Genomic DNA, 20,029 nt, shown 5'->3' on the forward strand with positions numbered 1-20,029 from the left:
TGGGAATAAAAAAAATTTTCTTTCTTCCGCTTTTTTAAAAAAAATAACAACCACCAAATCATTACAAAAAGAGAAATGAAGGAAAATAGTCCAAGGGACGCGGAAAACTTGAATTTAAAAGCAAAATGTACTAAGTCTAGTTATGGCTGGTTGTCTCGGAAGTCGCCAAAACGGGAAGGACTGGCACGCGGCCGCGGGAAGCGGACTCAGCCTGCGGCTCCCGCAATCACCTCCTTCAGCCCGGCGTTGGAGCCCTCCGCCTAGGGCCCAGGGTTAGGATGTGTTTGCACCGAGTTGCCCAAGTGTTCCGCTTTCTCCAGCCTGGGGTGCCCTTATTACACGAGACACACAATCCCACACTCACAAACGCTCCCTTATTAGAGAAGAAACCGCCCCCTCCCGCAGAGATTACCCCACCCCGTGAGGGTCAGCCCACGACAGCCAAAAACTCCTAGGTCTTTGCAAGTCTTTCTGCACGACAACGCCCCGAGGTAGATCGTGCAAAATTATTTATCTCTACTTGCAGAGAAGAAAACCTGGGCACCGCTAACTACCAAAATCAAAATTCAAACCGAGACCTCCAGATTCCAAGTCCAGGGCCTTTTTCACTAACAGTAACATCAGTTTTAGAAAAGTATCAAGTCAAGTCAACAGGTATTTATTAAATGCCCGTTATGTGCCAGAGGCTGTGCTAAGCGCTGGGGACGCAAAGAAAGGCGATAGACAGTCCCTGCTCTCCAGGACTAGGTTTATCCTATGTTTATCTTGTATGAAATTGAGTTGTTTGCAAGTTGTCTTCCTCGTTAAACTGTAAGCTCCTTGAGGGCAGGGGCTATCTTTTGCCTCTTTTTGTGTCCCTAGGGCTAACGTCGTCGGCGCTTAATAAATGATTGATTGATTTCAGGTCGCTTCACACAAGAACTTGGCAAAGATAACAAAAGAAGGGAATAGTTAATATTGGAGGGGCTGTGGAAATTCAGGCATGCTATGAATTGTTAGTGCAGCTGTGAATTGGTACAACCATTTTCTGGAATATATTGGAATTATGCAAATAAAGTGCCTAAAATGCACCGATCACTGACCAATAGTAGGCTCCATATCCACCAAAAATGTTTATAGCAGAATTTTTTGTGGTATCAAAAATTGTAAACAATTTAGATGTCCATCAATTGGGGAATGGCAAAACAGATTGCGATACATGAATGTAGCCAAAGTTGTGCTGATAAATGTTTAACGGCTTCTTAGGGAGAAATGAAAGCACAAGCATTTTTTAATCTGCATTATTATCACTTTGTTAACTCTAGATAATTAGCAAAACTAAATCAAGCCCTGACTTGTAGTGATTGCTGATTTCTAAGGTGCAAATGCTTCAGCCGAAAATTTGACAATCAGCTCTTGCAGGCCAATCAGAGCTGGCTCCATCACACCCTTGAATATAATGGACTGTTATTGTGCTGTAAGAAATCACTGGCTTAAGGAATACATAAAAGCATGAAAAGATCTGCTTAAACTGGAGCAGAATGACATAAGCAGTTTCAGAAAAACAAAATACATAAGGACTACTACAATGCAAATCCAAAGAAAAACAATCACAAAACAATTTTTAAAAAATTAATGTTGCATGTCTACTGTGGAAGTGTTTTGCGTAACTGCACACCTATTACCTATATTGAGTTGCTTGCCTTTTCAATGAGGGTAGTTGGAGAGGGAGGAAGGAAGAAAATTTGGAACCCAAAGTTTTAAAAACACTTTAAAAAAAAGGTTTCACGTGCAACTGGGAAATAAGAAATACAGGAAATGGGGTACAGAAATCTATCCTGCCTTACAAGAAAAAAGAAGGGGAAAGGGGATAAGAGAAGAGGGGGAGAGATAGAAGGGAGGGCAGACTAGGGGAAGGGGTATTCAGAATGCATGCCATCTTGGGGTGGGGAGGGGGCAAGATGGGGTGAAAATTTGGAACTCAAAATTTTGTGGAAGTAAATGTTGAAAACTAAAAATAAATTTACAATAAAATAAAATATTTTTTTTAAATGAATGTTGCAAAATTATAAAGAATAAGCTTGACTCTACATAAGAATTATAGGGGCAGCTAGATGGGATAGTAGCTGGAGCTCTGGTCTTAGTATCAAGAGGACCTGAGTTCAAATCCATCCTCAGACACATAACTCTAGTTGTGTGATCCTGGGCAAGTCACTCAACCCTGATTGCCTCACCAAAACAAAAAAGAAGAGATATGAATAGATATTTCCTCCTGCTTCTTTGCAGGGTTCTGGATCGAAGAGCTTTTTTTTTTTCAATGTGTTGATCAGTTTTGCTCATTTTTTAAAAGTTTCTTTTAGAAAAAAAATTCTTAATTCTAAGGGATGGCTTTCTAGGGGAGAGAGGAAGGGGAGAAGGAATGAAAATCTAGGTGATAAATTATATCAATAAAAATCTATTAAAATGTATGTTTATCAGTCTTTTGTATTTTAAATATTTCTATGTGGTGGAGGAAGTAAATAGCTCTCCTATATCTGATATATACTACTCTATAGCTCATACAATGAGTACTATTCTAAAAGTGATTCTATAAGTATCTGTAGATGAGAGCCTACACATGAAACCAAGCTAAATATTTTTTAAAAGAAAAATTTCTTAGAGTAACTCCAGGTGTGGTCATACTGAGCCTGAGATTTGGAGAAAAGCCACATCCACTTTCTCACAGTTACGTCAAACTCCTTTAGAACTAAACCTAGTCCATTTGAGCCTAGGGTGAGGGCATCCAGTGGCATAGGGCACCTCCACTCTTTCCCACTCCGCTTTGCTCCCTCAGGCTTTACACTAGTATACTTCATAGTATAGTATAGTATGGTATGGTATGGTATGGTATGGTATGGTATGGTATGGTATGGTATGGTATGGTATAGTATAGTATACTTCATACTATACTAATGTGCAAGATGGAATAGGAAGTACACATGGTCCCAGGCAATTACAAAGATCAATTCTTTTTCTTTTTAATTTTTTAAAATTTTTAATTAATTTATTTTGAATTAACAGTAATCACTTCCATTTTCCCCCACTCCTTCCCCAGCTCCCTCCCCAAGACAGCACGCTATCTGATATAGGCTATACATATACATTCCTATTAAACATATTTTCACATTAGTGATGTTATAAGAATTAGAACCAATAGGAGGAACCACCAGAAAGAGGAAACAAAACCAACAGAAGAAAAAAATGAACAAATAGTATGCTTCGATCGGCATTCAAACTCCATGGTTCTTTCTTTGGATGTGGATAGCATTCTTTTTAATTTTTAATTCTGAACTTAAACATAAACAAAGCATTTCATAGGTAAAACAGAATACAAGAGTATTTTGCATGCATTTCATGTTCACTCCTCCCAACCCTTTCTCCATATTTCTTGCATACTTCAGTTATGAGAAGTAACAAATTATATAACCTTTTTTTTCCTTTCTATACTAATGTATTCTTTATTTTACCCTCAGAACAGAATTAATCTCCCCTTGCCTCTTTTTCTTATTTAACTCCCTCAGTATCCTTTGAATACATTAAGGTTCTGAAAGGACACTTGTTTCTTCTCTCCCTACTAGAATGTTAGTACTACATCATCTTATAGGTTCTTCCCATTACTCCAAAAACTTTCTACATTTGTCTAGACCTGAGTTTTTATGTATCAAAGTTCCCAGTGAGATCCAGTCTTTTTGTCTGAAATACTTGAAAGTCTATTCCATTAAAGATCCATTTCTCCCCTGTAAAATGATATCCAATTTTGCAGGGTGAACTATTCTTGGTTGTAAGCCTATCCCATTTGACTGTTAGAATATTGTATTTCAAGATCACCTGTGGTTTTTAGTAGAAACTTGCACTTCTCGTGTACCTGACCATGATCCCTTGGTACATTAGCTGTTTCTTTTCTGGATGCTTGCAGAATTTTTTCTTTGATGTTGGAGCTCTGTGGTTTGTCCATATTATTCCTGGAAGTTTTCCTTCTAGGAGATTATTAGTGGATTTTTTAAAAAAAAATCTTTATTTTACCTTCTGATTCTAATCGATTTGAACAGTTTTCATTTATGGTTTCTGGAAAATTAGTGATCATGGTTTTTAGGGAGTCAAGTGATCTCTTTTTGACCTGCTTTCCAGGTCAATTGTTTTTTATATCACCTGACATTTTTATCCTTTTTTCAGTGCTTTGATTTTGTCCTTATATTTTTTGCTGCTTTATGTGTCATCATTGACTTATGATTTGTCTATTCCAGTTTTCAGAGATTCCATTCTTGGGTAAGGTTTACTTCTTTCTCTTCTAAGCTACTTATTCTTTTTTTCCTTAAGAGCTTTTTTTCCTCCTTTTTTCATATTTTATCTCCTACTTCATTTCTTCTAGACATTCATGTAGTCCTTGTGGAAAAGCCATGTCTTTGCTTCCAGTTGTTGAGTTAAATTTGCAATAATTTATGATACTCCTTGGTGTTTTCTTTGATTTACTCATTTTTCAGTTTTCCTTCCAGTTCATCAATTGAGGCTTTGTGTCAGGGCCTAGTTCTTCCCCCTCAATCCCCCTTGCACTTTTGGGTGGCATGGTTGGCTTTCTTTATTCTTGTCTTGGGTCCTGGAGTACTTGTTCTGATTTCTACTGCCTGGTGTTAGGCTCCGTGAATCTTTGAGGTTTGGAGTAGTAGACCTGTCTTTGATATAGGTAGTAGGTCTCTCTTCAATGTCTCAGGACAGAGTTTTAATGACCTCATTTTCTCTTCAGCCTTTGAAGTTAAGAAGAATGAGAATTGAGAAAAGGCCATTAGATTTGGCAATTAAGAGACCTAACAACTCACACCTATCACATGTGACAGAAAAAGAAAAGGATAATATGACAGAAAAGAAAATATGACAGAAAAGGAAAATGACAAATATTGGAAGGGATGTGGAAAAACTGGGACACTAATGCACTGTTGGTGGAGTTGTGAACTGACCCAACCATTCTGAACAACAATTTGGAACTATGCCCAAAGGGATATATAACTATGCATATCCTTTGCCCCAGGAATACCACTTCTAGGTATGTATCACAAAAAGATGAAAAAAGAAAAAAAAGGAAAAGGACTTGCATGTATAAATATATTTACAGCAGCTTTTTTTTTTTTTGTAGCAGCAAAGAATTGGAAATTGAGGGGATGCCCATCAATTGGGGAATGGTTAACCAAGTTGTGGTACATAACTGTGATGGAATACTATTGTGCTACAAGAAATGATGAACAGGATGGTTTCAGAAAAACCTGGGAAGACTTATATAAACTGATACAAAATGAAATGAGCAGAACTAGTAGAACATTGTACCCAGTAACAGCAATATTATACAATAATCAACTGTGAATGATTTAGCTGTTCTCAGCAATGCAATAATCTAAGATGATTTCGAAGGACTTATGATGAAAAATGCTATCTGTCTCCAGAAAAAGAACTGATGGAGTCTGAATGCAGATTGAAGCATATTGTTTTTTACTTTCTTTATTTTTCTTGAGTTGTTTTTTTTTTGGCTTGTGTTTTCTTTTGCAACATGGCTAACATGGAAATATGTTTTGCGTGACTGCGCATGTATAATCTATATCAAATTGCTTGCCTTCTGTAGGAGGGGGAAGGAAGACAGGGAGAGAGAGAATTTGGAACTCAAAACATTTTTTTAAACGAATGTTGAAAATTGTTTTTACGTGTAATTGGAAAAAATAAAATATAAACATTTTCACTAGAAAAAAAAGGCTATTAGTAATTTTGAAGCAAGCTGTTTCAGGTGAATGATGAGATCAGAAACCAAATTACAGAGAGTTAAGAAGAGAGTGAGAGGAAGTGAAGTGGAGGCTCCTATTGCAGATGGTCTCAAGGAATATAGCCACGAAAAGTGAGAGATACATAGATAATAGGAATGGTCAGGTCAAGTGAGGGTTTCTTTAAGAATTGGGGGGACACATATTGGGAAGGAGCAGGTAGGGCACCAGTAAATAGGGAGAAATTCAAGAGTAGTAGGAGTAAGATAAGATAACTGGGATGACAGAGGGGGCAATGTACTAGAGAAATGGAAATGGGATAGGATGGAGTGTGCACCTTGGAGAAGTTTGCCTTGGCAAGAACAAGACTGGAGCTTCTTTGGTAATGGTATAACTTGCAAAATAGGATACTGTTCCTCTAAATGTTTGTTCATATGCTAGTTTGTGCTTCAAATAAACCTTGATTGATTGATTGATTTGCAGTTCTGCATCAGAGTTTATGGTTACAGGGATTGAAACTTGGGGTTGGGGAAAGTGAGCAGAAACCCTTTAATGTGTGATTATTTTTTCTCCACCCCAGCATGGACTGGGGATGGAGGCTGGAGCTGAGGGATTGAGTCTTATGGTTCTGTAACCTTTCAAATGAATCTTAATCCTGAGCTGGACAAGGGAGAGGAGTAAAAAGTCCAAGTTGGTTGGAGAATTGCCACCTCTGCAGCTGAGGTTGCCAAGGCGAAGGCCTGTTGGGGCATAGCCTGAGGGCAGAGGCTGCCTGAATAGCAAAAAATGTTAGGGTTTATCCTAGTCTGGCAGGAAATTGAGGTCCCTGGAACATAGACCCCCAACATGTACCTTTTCATCATGGAATGCCTTACAATTCACTGTGCTTTTATTAATTTACATTTTGAAAAAGCACTGACTTAGAAGTTAGCTTTAGAAGCTAAGGATACCTAAATGACATGGAGAGACCTTATTCTGGCTTCCTTCTAGTGGTAGGAGCTGAACATAGACTCTTTCCTTTTATAAAAAGTAGAATTCTTTTTTCTTGAATTTCGTTCAGTTGTCATATTTTGCAACCAGCATGCACATTCACTGACCATTCATTGGAAATGTTACTTCTCTTCCTAGCCCATTTCCTCAACTGTGAAATGGGAATAATAATATTTCACTGCCTATTTAGTAAGTTTTAGAGAGGACTAGATGAGATAGTGGATGTAAAGAACATTGCATTGTAAACCATAAAACATTATGAAAATGTTAGCTAATATTATCATTCATCATTTCTAGAATGAAAATTAGCTGCCAAGAATGATTTGTTTAGCTGTTTAAAAAATCTCAGTTAAAATAAAGAGGTAAAGCAGAATCTAATATTCTTTAGCTAAACTAAAAAAGGCAGGGGCAGCAATCATGATCTCAGACAAACCAAAAGCAAAACCAGAACCAATTAAAAGAGATAATCAGAGAAACTACATTATGCTAAAAAAAAAAAAAGTACCATAGACAATGAAGCAATATAAAAAATTTTTAGAGCAAGTTTCTCTGATAAAGGCCTCATTTTTCTTCTTTTTTTAATATAAATTTATTTATTTGTAGTTTTCAACATTCATTTTCACAAGTTTTTGAGTTCCAAATTTTCAACCCATCTCACCCTCCCCCCACCCCAAGATGTCATGCATTCTGAATATCCCTTCCCTAGTCTGTCCTCTTTACTTTCTCTCTCCCCCTTCTCTTATCCCCTTCCCCTTCTATTTTCCTGTAGGGCAGGATAGACTTCTGTACTCCATTTCCTGTATTTATTTCCCGATAGCATGTGAAAACTTTTTTTTTAAACATATGTTTTTAAAACTTAAAGGCCTCATTTTTCAAATATATCCTACTAGAACTGAGTCAAATTTATAAAAAATAAGAGCCATACTCCAATTAATAGTCAAAGGATATAAACAGGCAGTTTTCAGAGAAAGAAACCAAAGCTATTTATAGTCATACGAAAAAAATGTTCCAAATCATTATTGATTAGAGAAATGCATTTTTTTGGTGGCTAGGCAATGGGGTTAAGTGACTTACCAGGTTCACACAGCTAGAAGTATTATGTGTCTGAAGCCAGATTTGAATCAGGTCTATCCTGAATACAGAGCCAGTGCTCTATCCACTGTGCCACCTGGCTGCCCCAGGAACGTAAATTAAAACAACTCTGAGGTACCACCCATCTATCAGACATGACAAATGCTGCAGGGGATGAGGGAAAAATAGGTAGGCTAATGAATTCTTGGTACAGTTGTGAACTGGTCCAACCACTATGGAGAACAATTTGAAACTCTCAAAGGGTTATAAAACTGCAATTTCTTTGATCCAGGAATACTACTACTAGGTCTGTATCCCAAAGGGATCAAAGAAAAGGACAAAGACCTATATATACAAGAATATTTATAGCAGCTCTTTTTGTGGCGGCAAAGAATTGAAAATTGAGGGGACACTCATTAATTGAGGAATGGCTGAACAAGTTGTGGCATATGATTGAGGCGGAGTACTATAGTGCTACAAGAAATGATGAGGGGGGGTGGTTTCAGGAAAATATGGCAAGTCCTATATGAAATGACGCAAAATGAAATGAGAAGAACTGCAGATCATTACAACAGCAATGTTGTAATGATGATCACCTGTGAAAGACTTGTCTACTCTGATCAATACAGTGATCCAAGACCATAACAAAGGACTCATGATGAAAAAACGCTATCCACCTCCAGAGAGACAAATGATGAACTCTGAGTACAATTGAAGCATAATTTTCTCCCATCTTTTTAAAAAAATATGGCTAATATAGAAACATGTTTTTCATGATTTCACATGTATAATTGATATCATATTGCTTGTCCTCTCAGTGGGTATTGGAGGGAGAGAATTTGGAACTCAAAATTTAAAAAAGGAAATAATGCTAAAAATAAATAAATAAGAAATCTTAAGAATCCCTCATTCCCTTATTTTTTATTTTATTTTGTTTTCTGCTTAATTCCTTCAGTGCTCATTGCCAACAGGATTCTGAAAACACACTTGTTCCCTCTTCCCCATCAGAATGTAAGTTCTTCATTCCAATTTCTCAAGTGTAATTACCCTTTTAAAGTTTCTCTTGACCCTTCTTTTTGTATTTCAAAATTTCTACTCAACTCTTGTCTTTTCATCAGAAATGCTTGAAAATACCCCATTCTATTAAAAATATTTTTTCCCAAGAGATTCTACTAAGTTTTTCAGGTTGTTATTCTTGTAAGCCTTTTTCTTTTGCCTTTTGGAATATTGTATTCCAAGATTTTCTCTTTTTAAAAATATTTGCAGCATAGTGGTTGTTCATAAAGGAACTCTTTCTTTCCGAATATTTAATGTTTCTTTTTTCTTTTACTTGTAAGTTCTAGATCTTGGCTGCTATGACATTCCTGGATGTTTTCAAATTGGGGTTTCTTTCTGGAATTGACCAGTGTATTCCTTCTAATTTTACTTTGTCCTCTGATTCTAATAAATTTGAGAAGTTTTCTTTTAGGATTTCTTGAAATATGGTGTCCAAGTTTTTTTGTTTCATCATGGTTTTGAGAGAATGAAACGATTCCTAAATTATCTCCCTTCAATTTGTTTTTTCAGATCAGTTGTTTCTCATAGTATATGCTTTACATTTAAAAAAAATTTTCAGGAGGTCACAATTTCAGTAAGGTTTTCTACCTTCAGTGCCAATGATTTTTTTTTCTCCTTTCAATTTTCTTCCTCTAGAACTTTAATTCCATTTATAATTTCATTGATTTTTTTCCTCATTTTCCTTTGGTGATAGGTCAATTATTAGCATTCTAGATCAATAGCATGAAAATATGAGTGTTATATTTGAAAAGTACTGTAATCTTATGGATCTTAACATCTCTCAGGTATTCCTGAGATTTGGATATCAGTGGATAAGTTGTATTTATCACTGATATGTTTTATACATAGGTAGATATAGATATAGATAGATATTATAAAAGTCTTAAAGGACAAAGAGACTGCAGAATAGTCTGTACAGAGATAAGGCTAAGACAATTCACTAAGAATGTGCAGCAGGAATTAGAGACCCAGCTAATTATTCACAAATACTTGATAAAATCCAGATAGAGGACAGCCCCTAGTGATGACGCTGACTTCTGCCAGCAGCAATGAGAGCTTTATCTAAATCTAAATCTGCCCAGTATCAGAGGGCTCTATCTGTTGAAAAGAAAATCTTGTTATTTTCTGTGTACATGACTAACTCTTATGATTTGGGCCCTTATCCTTGAAAGTTTCAAGTTAAGTTCCCTATTTTGTGACCACATCCCTGAACTGTTTTGTAAAGTACCCAACACACCTGTTTCTCCTTTCCTGCCTCCCCTTACACACCTGTTTCCCCTTTCCTGACATCCTTCCTTGTGGTTAACTGCCCACACAGGAGCATACTCCTCACCCCTAGCTAAGTGCCCAAAACTTGGGTATAAAAGTAAGCCCCAGTCTTATCTTAAACAGCTAATGCTCCTAAAGATTAATCCATTGCTTTCGTGTCAATAAAGCCCTCTTGACTAGGAGAACATCTGCCCCCTGAATTCTTTCCAGACAACCCAACTCTGAACATCATCTACTTCTTCACTAGAAAATAACAATTCTTTTTCAGTAATGGAGAAGTGTTGTAGAAAAAATGCCACATTTCCCCCTTTGGTTCTAATTCTTCTTTACAACATGACTGATGTGGAAATATGTTTAATATGATTGTACATGTATAGCCCATATCAGATTGCACACTGGCTTGGGAAGGAGGGATCAGAGAGAGGGGGAGAAAATTTAGAACTCAAAATCTTATAGAAGTGAATATTGAAAACTATGAACAAATAAATAAAATTTAAAAAAGAAAAGAAAAACTGTCACAATATTAAGTACAAGATATGACATAGCACAACAGACAAAGTACAGGTGTGTATATACAGTAGTGTTCCAGAATGTATAGGAAGTTGAGGCATGATTCTTAACATCAGAATTGGGCATTTCATCTGTGAGCAAGGCTGATTCCATGTCCTTTACACAAAATTTACCAGTACATCAAATGTGAGCAGCCCTTAGACAAAACTTGTAACTAGCACAAAAAAATGCCCAGCATAGAAATGTTCTCAGTACCCAGATCTATCCTCCTACAAGAACACTCCTTAGAGATGTAGGCTGGTATGCAATTGATATTCTAAGGGGTTTGTATGATGTAGGCATCCTACAAAGATAAGATGAATTATTTGATGAAAGTACATTTTAATACCTCCAGAAACTGAGGGGCACAAACCCTAGAATTATGCACAGTAGTGTGTGAATTACTTGGGACAAAGAATAATTTTTAAATGATTTCATTTTGTGACACCAGTGGTCATAGTGCGTCTTCTGATGCTAGTCTTACTCAGAACATCTGCGTCGATCAGGTGATACTGCTCTGAGCTGGTTTCCTCTGCCTTTAGTTAGTTTTCTGGCAGTTGACTGCTAGATTTTATTCAATATATACGTGCTTCACTATTACCTTTTGTTGTTTTTAAATTCTGTATTTTTAAAGAGTGGATATTATTCCAAGGAAACTTGCAAAAGTCGCTCTTAAAGACCACAATTAAAATGGCTACTGGAGATATCACAGCAGCTGCTGGTATGGGGAAGTCGAACATTTCAAAGATCATTCAAACCTACAGTGAATCAGACTCAGCTGCACCAAAGTACAAAGGAAAATATGGTCAAAAGTGAAAAACAATGCCAAGAACTGACCAACTGTTACCGAAAAGTAGACTAATGAAGCTTCAGAAAACATACAAAGACCTTCACAGGGAACTGATAGATGGAGAGGTTGTTACTAATTCCATCATAATGCAGGATGAAGTTTTTTTAAGTTGGAAGAAGAGTGAGAATACCAGTAAAACAAACAAACAAAAACCCCTCATTATTCTACTTTACTATGAAGGGAAAAATATCTGCTTCTAATGGTCAAGACAATAGCGCCATCAACTAGGTCACATCAGCCTAACTGCTGATAAGAAAGAGAGTGAAGAACTTGACTGCTCCCAGAAATGTTGTTGTTCAGTCATTTCAGTTGTGTCCAGCTCTTCATGACCCCATTTGGAATTTTCTTGGCAAAGATACTGGAATGGTTTGCCATTTCCTTCTTCAGCTCATTTTACAGATGAGGAAACTGAGGCAAACAGGGTTAAGTGACTTGCCCAGGGTCACACAGCTACTAAGTATCTGAGGCAGCATTGGAATTTGGGTCTTTCTGACTCCAGGCCTGCCACCTCGCTGCCCCTCCCTGAAACTTAAGGAACAAATATAGGGACAGAGAGGTTGATTTGGGTTGTATCTGATTTTTGCCGTTCTCTCTTATGCTCAATATTGGAACAAAATAAGACATTGGTGGATTATTCAACAGTTAGCAGAAGGAGATTTATTTAGCCACAACAGGATAGTCAACAAAAATGTGCATTGAAGACACTTTTATATGGCTCAGGAAAGCAAAACTCCCTGACCTGTGTAACCCATAATTTTCCACCAGCCAAGTACTGTTACAAATGCCTGACTTTGTGGCAATTTTGTGCTTAAGCAGCCAGGAAGTGATGTCAACAGGCTGAGTCTTCAACCTCCTGATCCAATCAAGTTGTTTTTTTTTTTTTTTTTTTGCTGAGGGCAACTGGGGTTAAGTGACTTGCCCAGGGTCACACAGCTAATGAGTGTCTGAGGTCACATTTATACTCAGGTCCTCCTGACTCCTGGGCCGGTGCTGTATCCACTGCTCCACTTAGCTGCCCTGATCCAATCAAGTATTGAAGATAGTTTCTATACCTTTTAGGGAAAAGCTAGCCTAACACAAGTCATCGGGTCACAGGAGAGCAAGGCCATTTTGATCAGTGACCAGATTAATTTGTGATCACTCAGAGAAAAGTGGAGAATTGGTTACACATGTATCCATCAATAGCGCTAATGTTTACCAGTGTAATGTGTTGCTTCCTCTGTAATTGCAAATGTTCATCCATTCAGTTGCTAATTATAGCATGTTTTAAGTATGCTTCTGTTTATGTTTCATTTTATATTTGTATCATACAGATATTTTAGCTGCATTAGTCTGTTAATTATGCATAGTTTTGCGGTTTTGTACGTATGTTGCTGTTTCTACATTTTGTTCTTTTGTATCCTACTGATGCTATTAAATACTTTACTTTTGAATATTGTAATGTATATTTGCTTGTGTTTTATGGATAGGCATATACTGCTGATATCTGTACATGTATTATGTTTTACATGTAATTTAGACCCATAGTCCCTGAGTAGCTTGTCAAGCACACAGTAGTGCTGTGTATATTGCATGTATTGCTGATATACATTTGCTGTGAATGGTATTTATAATAATGACCTTTACTCTCCTCTACATATTCTATGGTTCAGCAGCACTGACATTCTGGCACCTTTTTTGTGTGTGTGTGCCTTTCTCTGAATTCCCTCTGCTGTCTTCTGTGCCTTAAAAATGTTTCAGGGATCCTTTTTTCTTTTTTTTTTTTTAATTGGTATCACTTTCATTAGCCTCCTTGAAAGTGATATCATTGGGCCAAAGAGTATGTGTTGTTCAGTGACTTTTTTTTTTTTTAGAATAGTTCCAAATTGATTTCAGTAATGGCTGGACCAGTTCATAGCTCTGCAAATAGCACCCCTGTTCTCTCAGAGCTTTTCCAATAACTGTCATTTTTGTCAACCCAATATTACTTCCTCTTTGAGGCCTTGCTTAATCCTTTAGTTGGCAATGGTTTTTCCTCCCTCAAACTTCATTTAACATTTTGTTTGTACATCTTTTCAATACTTGCTATGTTTAATTTTGTAATATATTTATTTGTGAATGTGTTACTTTCTTTCCACAAGGCTACAAGTTCCATAAGAAGGAATCTCATCTTATTCATCTTTTAAAAAATCTCTTCCAGTACCTAAAATAATACGCTGCCTATAAAAAGTATTTAATAAATATTATATGAATTGAATAATGGGACTTAAAATTGTATGGGTAGATCAAAGTCAAATAGTGGAGATATAAGACTGAGGAATTTAGATTGCACTGTAAAACAGTGAGACACTTTTGAAAAATTTTGAGCAAGGGACTAGTGAGAAAACTGATGTTTTAAGAAAATTTGAAAATGTGTCGTGTAGTTTGGAAGGGAAAGAAACTAGAAGCAAGGAATTCAGTTAGATAATTTAAAAAAATCAAGATATGAGATAATGAGGGTTTTGATTATAGCCCAATGAGACTTGGGATGAAGGATAGAGAAGCAGTAGATGTTGGTTTTGAACTTGGCATGATATTACTAAAAAAGAAATAGGAAAATTGGGAGGAGGAAATTCCTTCATAGGATAGTTATTATTTTTCTTAGGGTTATTTTGAGACTGAATAAGGTGAGGGCATGGCCTAAGCCTCATTCATCTTTGTATTCATCTCCTGACCTAGGACAGGACCTGGGGTAGTTGTCTAATAGATTGATGTTTGTTGAACTACTATTATCTTCAAAGTGCTTGAAAATCGTCAGGGGGTTATCTGGATTGAAAATGACAGCTTCACAACAGTCATAAAAGTAGCTCTGGACCATCACCTTTCATGCATCTCCTCCTCCCCACTTGTCAATAATTTCGGAATGAAGCTCTCCACAGGCTTGTTTATTCAGGCACATATTCCTGACAATTGAGCGTCTGCCCATTTATTTGTGCTCCCGCCTTCTCTGCTCCCCAAGGGACTTCATCTTATTCTGCCCTGTACATAGATGCATAAGAATATATTATATGTACAATGTTACATGTACTTTATATTTATATATTAATAAATACATTAATGAATTATGTGACTTAGAAGACCTGAGTGTCAAAGCGCTGCTCTGTCGCCTACTGTATGATTGTGTTTGTCACTGCAGTTCTCTGGGCTTCAGTTTGCTCATCCACACAATGAGGAGGATGAATACCTTCTCAGGTCCTTTCTCCTCTTGAGCTAATTTTCTTAAGGGCCGACTGACTGAATGACAAGACATAAAGATTGACTGGCTGACCTGGCTAATTACATTTATGAGAGATGCACGAGAATTGTGATCAATTAATAAAAGGTATCCCACAGAGCCTCGGAGCAGCTACAATACGGTCTCCAAGAGGCCCTAATTACGAAGGCCTGGGGAGAGGCGTGGAGAGCGACTTTTCGATTCTGGGAACCTAGAAACCCAGGAAGGCCTTGGGGAAACAGGTGCCTAGCAACGGGGAAGGCATGGAGCCGACGGCCTGTCCTGCAGCCGGGAGCGCGCTGGAGCTGGGAGGGGCCACAATGAGGTCAGGCGTAGACGGCCGTGGGGTAGGAAGCAGCGGGGAAGACGGGATCGAGTGAGCGCCAAGCTTGTGCGCGCATGCGCATCCGCCCTTCCGCCCTCCCTCCAGTCCATGGGAGCTTGGGGCCTTGGAGGTTGCCAGGGTGACAGCGATACAACATGGCGGCCGGACCCTGAGGCTCGCTACCGAGGGGGCTTTAGCGGAGGGTCCGCGTCTGGGGACTCTGCCTCAGGGGACTCGGGGAGTGGAGAAGCCATCTTTCCCTCCCCCCTTCCCCTTGTCTACCTCCGCCTCCGCCTCATATCGGCGTGTGGTCTCTGGGCCACCTCAGCCAAACCCAACCCGGCCCAGCCCGGACCGGCCGGAGCTGAGGATGAAGAGTGAGTGAATGGAGCTGACGGGCTGGGGGGTGGGGGCTGGCTGGGCCGAGGTCACGGGGCGGCAGGAGGCCGGGGCGGGGCGGGGGGTCCCGTATCTACCCTCCCGGAGATCTGAGCCGAGGGGGAGCCCAGCCGCGGGGGGTGGTGCTGGGGTCAAAGGGGGCATGGAGCAGGTGAGGAGGCGGGGGGGGCGGGGAGGGCGCCTTAATGACACGTCCTGGTTAATTCAACCTTCACCCATCCCCAAATTTATGAAATTTAGAGCTGGAAGGAACTCCGAGATCACTCTCGTTCAACTCCGTTTTTCTTGATCGTGGGATCGTAAGATTGCAGATGAAGAAACTGAGGCTGGGAGAGTCGGGGGGGGATGACCTGTCCAGGAATGCCGGTGGTGGTGAATAAATAGCAGAGCCGTGATTGGGACCCCGACTTAGGGAGCGGCTCTTCTTCCCACCACACGCTTCTGTTTGTTAAGGCCTACTCTTTGCTGGGTGCTGTGCTTGGTGCTGGAGGCAAATAGAGAGTGAAATCCAATAGAGCTCCTGCCTCCTGCGAGTTACCCATCTGACATTGTTTGTTAAAGGAACGACCCTTTAAAACGAGTCTTCTCATAAAACACTTTGGACTCCCCCCCTCCCTTTTGTGATGGTGGGACAAGCAAGGTTCAGTTATGCTTGGGGGGCTTAGGGTTGAGTTTGGACTGGAGCTGGCATTTTGATCAAGTTGAGAGGGTAAGGTGGAGAAGCTGGGGATGGTTTTTTGTTTCGTTTGTAAAATGATAGGCTTTTAGAGGTGGAAGATAACTTAAAAATCACCTTTCCACTAGACCACAAACTTCATTTCTTCCCACTGTGACCCCCATTTCCCCTTCTGCTGCTCAGGAAAGAGAGCAATGCTCTTACTTGAGGTAAACTCTGTGTAGTTGAAAGAGCATCAGACCAACTTATACATTTTAGAGAAGAAACAACTGTCTATAGCTTTGACATTTTTGTTTCTATGCAAATTTATACAGAGTGCTCTTGGAACGTACAGAGATGTTAATCGTGAACATTTAATAAAGTAAAATCTGGTGTTGAATTTTAATATATTTGAGTAGTTTACTCCATCCTATCCAGAATCCAAACAATTCAGAAAGCTTAACTAGGCAGAATTATTTTCATAGCACTTAATAAATGTAATTGCTGTTTACCTTGCCACACTAGAAGTCCTGAAGGGTGCATCATCAAACTAAGATTAAATTGTTGTCAGTGTGCTATCTACACTTTGAAAAACACAATCCAGTTCTTTGAAAATTTGTCAAGGTATATGATATAACCTGAGTATTAAGTCAGACCATTCCCTTCTTCAATCATAAAGGGGAAATGACTGTAGTTTTTATCTTTGTTGTATCTTGTTTACATCCTTTCCCTTTAATACAATGAGGTATTATAGAGATTATGTTACAATTTGTGGATCCATAGTACTGGAACTCCTTTCATTAAAACAATATTATAATATTAAGTCTAATAATAATACTAATAATAACTGATGTTTATATAATGCTTTGCCATTTACAAATTATTTTGCATATATTAAAAGTCATGATGCAGATAGCACAATAACTAGCATGGTGCTTTAAGGTTTATAAAGTCCTTTATGTATATTATCTAATTTTAGCTTTCGAACAACTTTGTGAGATAGGCATTGTTATCCCCATTTTACAGATGAGGAAGCTGACTCCCAGGGAGAATCACAGAATCACATGATTTTAGAGTTGGAAAGGACTTTAGTAGCTATCTTATATATCTTATATGCCTGTAAGTGTAAGGAGTCCCTACTATATATAACATAAAGGACAAGTATTCCTCCAGGCTGTGCTTGAAGATCTCTAGTGAAGGTATACCTACTAATTCTCAAGACTGCCTATTCCACTTTGGGACAGGTGTAGGCATTAGGAAATTTTTCCTGACATCAAGCATCTTATGCTCTTTGAGTCGTCTCCTTTTCGCCAGGCTATACATCTCTATCCCTTTCAACCTGTCCTCTCCTATGGCATAAACTTGGGGTCCTTCGCCATCTTGATAGCCCTTCTTTGGATGCTCTCTAGCTTATCAAGGCCTTTTTAAAATTGTAGTGCTCCAAACTGATCACAATAATCCAGATAAGGTCAGACCAAGGCAGAGTACAGAGGGACTATCACCTTATTCCTGGAAGCTAATGTTGGGGAATAATTCTTTTAATTAAAGGTATTTGGAGGGGTCTAGGGGAGAGCTCAGGCATATCCCTACCTTTTCTCTGCCATCTTGGCTGTGTCTTCAGTTGCTTTGATAATCTTGATCTTAAGTTCTTCCAAATAAATTTTGTTGTTATTTTTTCTAGCTCAATAAAATAATTTTTTGGTAATTTAATTGGAATGACATTGGATAAGAAGATTAATTTAGGTACAATTGTAATTTTTATTGTATTGGCTCGGCCTGCCCATGAACAATTAATATTTCTACAGTTATTTAAATCTGACTTTATTTATATAAAAATGTTTTATAATTATGTGCATATAGTTCCTGGGTTTGTTTTGGCAGATACACTCCCAGGTATTTTATATATTGTTTATGATTATTTTATTTTTATTATTTTTTCTGATTTTTTGGATTTTATTTTCCCCCCAATTTCATGTCAAGACAATTTTTAGCATTCATTTTTTACAAGATTTTGAGTTCCAAATTTTTCTCTCTCCCTTCCTCCCCTACCTTTTTACTAAAATAGTGGATAATATGATATACGTGTGTTATCATGAAAAACATATTTCCGTGTTAGTCACAGTTATGAAAGAAGAAAGATCAAGAGGAAAAAAAACACAAAAAAGAAGAAAGTAGATGAGAAAATATGCTGCAGATCTGCATTCAGAGTTTATCAGTTCTTTATCTGGATGTGGATAGCATTTTCTTTCCTGAGTCCTTTGTACTAGTCTTGGATCTTTGTGTTGCTGAGAAGAGCTGAGTTATTCATAGTTGATCATCACGCAGTGTTGCTGATACTGGGTACAGGGTTTTCCTGATTCTGCTCATTTCACTTTACATCAGTTCATATAAGTCCAGGTTTTTCTGAAATCTGCCTGCTCATCATTTCTTATTGCACAATAGTATGCCATTACATATACCACAACTTGTTCAGTCATTCCCCAGTTGAAGGTATCCTATCAGTTTCCAATATTTTGCCACCATGAAAAGGACTGCTATAAATATTTTTGCACATGTAGGTCCTTTCTCCTTTTTTATGATCTCTTTGGGATATGGACCTAGTAGTGGTATTGCTGGATCAAAAGGTATGCAGTTTGATAGCCCTTTGTGCATAATTCCAAATTGCTTTCCAGAATGGTTGGATCAGTTCACAACTCCACCAACAGTGTATTAATGTCTCAGTTTTCCCATATCCTCTCCAACAGTTATCATTTTCCTTTTTTGTCATATTAGCCAATATGATAGGTATGAGGTGGTAGCTCAGAGTTGTTTTAATTTGCATTTTTCCAATCAAAAGTTATTTAGAGCATTTTTTCATATGACTATAGATAGCTTTGATTTTTTTTTTCTTTTTTGGTAAGGCAGTGGGGTGAAGTGGCTTGCTCAAGGTCACACAGCTAGTAAGTGTCAAGTGTCTGAAGCCAGATTTGAACTCAAGGCTTCCTGAATCCAGGGCTGGTGCTCTGCTGTGCCATCTAGCTGCCCTATAGCTTTGATTTCTTCATCTGAAAACTACCTGTTCACATCATTTGACCATTTATCAATTGGAGAATGACTTGCATTCTTATAAGTTTGACTCAGTTCTCTATATATTTGAAGAATGAGGCTTTTATGAGAGATGCTTGCTATAAAGATTGTTTCCCAGCTTTCTGCTTTCCTTCTAATCTTGATTGCATTAGTTTTGTTTGTGCAAAGGCTTTTTAATTTAATATAATCAAAATTATCTATTTTACATTTTGTAATGCTTTCTATCTCTTGTTTGATAATGAATTCTTCCCTTCTCCATAAATCTGACAGGTAGACTATTATTTGTTCTTCTATACTTATGGTGTCACCTTTTATGTCTAAATCAGGTACTCATTTTGACCTTATCTTGGTATATGGTGTGAGATGTTCGTCCATACCTAGTTTCTGCTGTGGTGTTTGCCAGTTTGTTGGTTTTTTTTTTTTAGGCAGTTGGGGTTAAGTGACTTGCCCAAGGTCACACAGCTAGTGTCAAGTTTTTGGTTTGAGGCTGGATTTTAACTCCGGTACTCCTGACTTCAGGACCGGTGCTCTATCCATTGCACCACCTAGCTGCCCCTGTTTTCCAGTTTTTATCAAACATTGAGTTCTTCTCCCAAAGGCTGGTGTCTTTGGGTTTATCAAACACTAGATTACTATGTTCATTTACTACTGTGTCTTGTGTACCTAATCTATTGCACTGATCTGTCCCTGTATTTCTTAGCTAGTACCAGGTAGTTTTGATGATAACTGCCTTATAATATGATTTGAGATCTGATATTGTTAGGCCACCTTCCTTTGTATTTTTTTTTCATTAATTACTTTGATATTC

At 38.1% G+C, this 20,029-nt stretch overlaps 1 protein-coding gene across 2 annotated transcripts in view; it reads left to right on the forward strand.

The window, feature by feature from the left end:
* The first annotated feature begins 15,108 nt into the window (after positions 1–15,108).
* The window catches only part of MOK (MOK protein kinase), a 110,309-nt gene continuing 105,388 nt past the window's right edge, over positions 15,109–20,029 (forward strand). The window contains exon 1 of one of the 2 annotated variants that reach the window (XM_020971191.2): positions 15,109–15,478. In XM_020971191.2, the coding sequence (XP_020826850.1) occupies positions 15,472–15,478 (7 nt within the window). In that variant the 5' untranslated portion in view covers positions 15,109–15,471. The remainder of the gene's footprint in view (positions 15,479–20,029) is intronic. The other variant, XM_020971190.2, reaches the window with a different exon arrangement.

This window comes from Phascolarctos cinereus, unplaced genomic scaffold (assembly GCF_003287225.1).
Source record: "Phascolarctos cinereus isolate Bilbo 61053 unplaced genomic scaffold, phaCin_HiC Scaffold_2;HRSCAF=192, whole genome shotgun sequence".
Lineage (NCBI taxonomy): Eukaryota > Metazoa > Chordata > Mammalia > Diprotodontia > Phascolarctidae > Phascolarctos > Phascolarctos cinereus.